The 3,098-nt window shown below is 41.7% G+C and overlaps 1 protein-coding gene across 1 annotated transcript; it reads right to left on the bottom strand.

Annotated features, from left to right (window-relative positions):
• Positions 1 to 1,940: 1,940 nt before the first annotated feature.
• LOC102844777 (ferritin light chain-like) lies at positions 1,941 to 2,468 on the bottom strand. Its single transcript, XM_006891995.1, has one exon. The coding sequence runs from the start codon at positions 2,466 to 2,468 to the stop codon at positions 1,941 to 1,943; it is 528 nt and encodes a 175-aa protein (XP_006892057.1).
• Between the last annotated feature and the right edge of the window lie 630 nt (positions 2,469 to 3,098).

Genomic DNA, 3,098 nt, shown 5'->3' with positions numbered 1-3,098 from the left:
AGTGGGTCCAAGGTGCTCAGGGCTAATTGGAAATTGGATCACCTGTGATATTTCTATTCCTGCTGTAGTTCTGAGGGTGACAGTGGGTCCGCCTCCAAGCAGCAGGGAGTACAGGTGGCAGGGCCAGGTCCTCCACATGGTGAGGCTGAGATTCTAGGCAGCCGATGAGAGCTTCCTAGTGGTGAGGCTGTGAATGCAGGTCCTTCAGGCTATGGGGTTACCAGAAGGAGTGTCCAGGTGGCAGGACCAGGTCCTCCAAGAGGAGGGTTCAGGGATCTAGGTGGTGGGTCTGGGGCCACCAGGCTGAGGGGCTAAGGCCTCCATGCAGATGGACCTCAGTCTAGTGCTCCACGCAGGAGAGTAGCCCAGGACACACTAAGAACTTTTTAGGATAGGTGCCCAGTTAATCAACTGGAACAGATCCATGGCTATTGATGACGCAGTGGCTGCTGACAACACAGCTGAGATATGACTTCTTAATAACCAAACTGTATTTCATTTTCATTGGCTCCAAAATGACAAAATACGATAAAATAAAATCCATATTGCTGTTATCAATACAGAGATGAATAGTGAATGCTTAGAAAAAAGAAATATAATCCACTCAGACCTGTAGAAAGATTTCTATATAAAATGGTCAAAATAATTTCAGGGCAACAGTTTTATTTTAGTTTTGGGTGTGTAAGTTTCCCCCATTTTGCAAAAGGTCAGATTTTCCATATTATAAAGAAAATAGAAGCAGAGGCTAATGAAAGATGAAGATAAAATAGTAGCTGTGTCTCAGAATCCTGATGCTCCAGGAGTGTTAAATTTTACTAGTAAATTATTCTCAAGAAAATCAAAGTAGATATTAACAAATAATAATGCTTTAGTTCCTCTTTGACGTAGGAAATGTTCGTTTCTCCTCCCCCACCATTTTTCTTTATTTGAACCATTCTACCTAATCTTTATCTTTCAGTTTTTAGTTTTCATCCTGTTATGTTAGATGCTATCTACTCTTTGCATTATAACTTTTAAAGTAATCGTAGAAATCGTTTTATGTTATCAAATTTTTGTTAATTATATATTTTCAGTCCACATGAACACTAAAATAAAAAGGCTGCATTAATAAAATAGTAATAATAAAATTATAATGATAATAAATAATAAAATGATAATAAAAGTAAACCAGAAAGTTCACCAAATGTTCCCACATAGATTAAGAAATGTATTCTCTGTAACACAGATTCCACTTGATCACACTAGATAATAAAACTTCTTTGAAATTGTTCTCAATTTAAATGGAAGTTGTTATGTGTCTTTGAGTCAGTTCAAACTCTTAGTGACCTTATGTACAGTAGACTGAAATACTGCCTAATCATATGCCATCCTCACAGTAATTGCAATGCTTGAATACATTGATAGAGCCATTTTGTTGAGGATTTTATTTTTTTTATTATTCTGACCCTCTGTACTACCAAATACGAAGCTCCTCTATAGAGATTGAGCCCTCCTGGTAACATAGAAGTAGGAAGTGAGACAAAGCCTCACCATCCTAACTCCTATAGCCTAACAACATTTCTTCCCAGACAAATTGGATTATTCTTTTGGCAGTCCATGGTCTATTCAAAATTCCTTGTCAACACTATAATTCAAATGCCTTAATTCTTCCTCATTCTTCTACTTTCACATGTCTCTCTCTCTATCTATCTTTTTAATTCAGAATAGAATTACAATCCACTGATAGCTGACCCTCCAATAGGTTGGGTTTTTTTTGTTTTTTGTTTTTGTTTTTGGTTTTTTTTTTTTGCTGTTGCAAAAAGCTTTATTGTTTCATTTGGTCCAAGGCTTGGGCGAAGGGCTTCTGGGAGGATAAGATTCTACATCAGGGTGGGATAGAGAAGCTTGCTGCTGTTGGCAGGGGGACACAGAGGTTTCCCCCTGCAAGTCCCCGCAGACCCCTAGTCGTGCTTGAGGGTGAGACGCTCAAAGAGATACTCGCCCAGCCCAGCCTGGGGGCCGCCCAGTCTTCTAATGTTGGTCAGATGGTCACCCATCTTCTTCAGCAGTTTCACTTCCTCATCCAGGTAGTGGTTCTCCAGAAAATCACAGAGAAGGGGGTCAGTGTGGGCGGAACCCACGGCGTGCAGATCCAGAAGGGCCTGGTTTAGGTTCTTCTCCAAGGCCAGCGCTGCCTGCATAGCGTCCAGGGTTTTACCCCACTCATCCTGGGATGGCTTCTGGATGTCTTGGAAGACGACTCGCCCGCCGCGCTGGTTTTGCAGCTTCAAGAGCCGCTCGGCACCCTCGCGCTTCTCACTCGCCAACTCGCGGAAGAAGTGCCCCACGCCTTCCAAGGCCACATCATCGCGGTCAAAATAAAAACCCAGAGAGAGGTAGGTGTAAGAGGCCGGCAGGTGCAGGTTGACCAGACGGTTGACGCCAGCTTCTGCTTCGGCGGAATAATTTTGACGGATCTGAGAGCTCATAGTTGGTCGAGGTTTTGGGGCTAACAAAAAAAAGGTGTTAGCTGGTCCCGAAAATAGGAGATGGTTGAGATGGTCCCGAGGTTACGCCTGGAGGTGACGTTGGAGGGCAGTCGGAGGTTGGAAGGGGGAAGTCGCCGGGTCTGTTCCGTCCGAACACTGTTGAAGCTGGGGAACTTCCAATAGGTTTTTAAAGCTTCTAAATTACACACAATGAGACTGTCCATGTTTTTCCATGCAGCAGTAAATGGATTCAGATCAACTTCCTTTATATTTGCAGCTCTGATCTTGGAACATGCTAAGCCTGGTCATGTGCACCTTAGTCCTCATCCTGTCAATTGCATTCTTTATAATTTAAAGACTTGTTTTGCAAAGCAGTCACTAAATAGAAATTCCTATGATGTTATATCTTGTATTTTTAAAGTTTTTTCTTGGTTTTGAATGAAAATTTACAAAGCAAATTGATTATCATTGATTAACACATATGTATTTCATGGCATTGATTACAACCACTAGGTTTTAATAGTCCTGTTTATCATCATTAGATTTCTCGACTGTGGCTACCATCAGTTGTATTTAAGCCACTGATTGTTCAAATTTTTCAACAAACGCTTACCTTGCACATCAAGGCTC

The sequence above is a fragment of the Elephantulus edwardii genome, unplaced genomic scaffold (genome assembly GCF_000299155.1).
Source record: "Elephantulus edwardii isolate Elephantulus edwardi_28Jun2011 unplaced genomic scaffold, EleEdw1.0 scaffold00108, whole genome shotgun sequence".
Taxonomy (NCBI): Eukaryota; Metazoa; Chordata; class Mammalia; order Macroscelidea; family Macroscelididae; genus Elephantulus; species Elephantulus edwardii.
This window is presented reverse-complemented; position numbering and strand designations above follow the sequence as displayed.

Excerpts from the sequence above, each read along its gene's own strand:
- LOC102844777 (XM_006891995.1), bottom strand. The coding sequence starts at position 2,468 with ATGAGCTCTCAGATCCGTCAAAATTATTCCGCCGAAGCAGAAGCTGGC.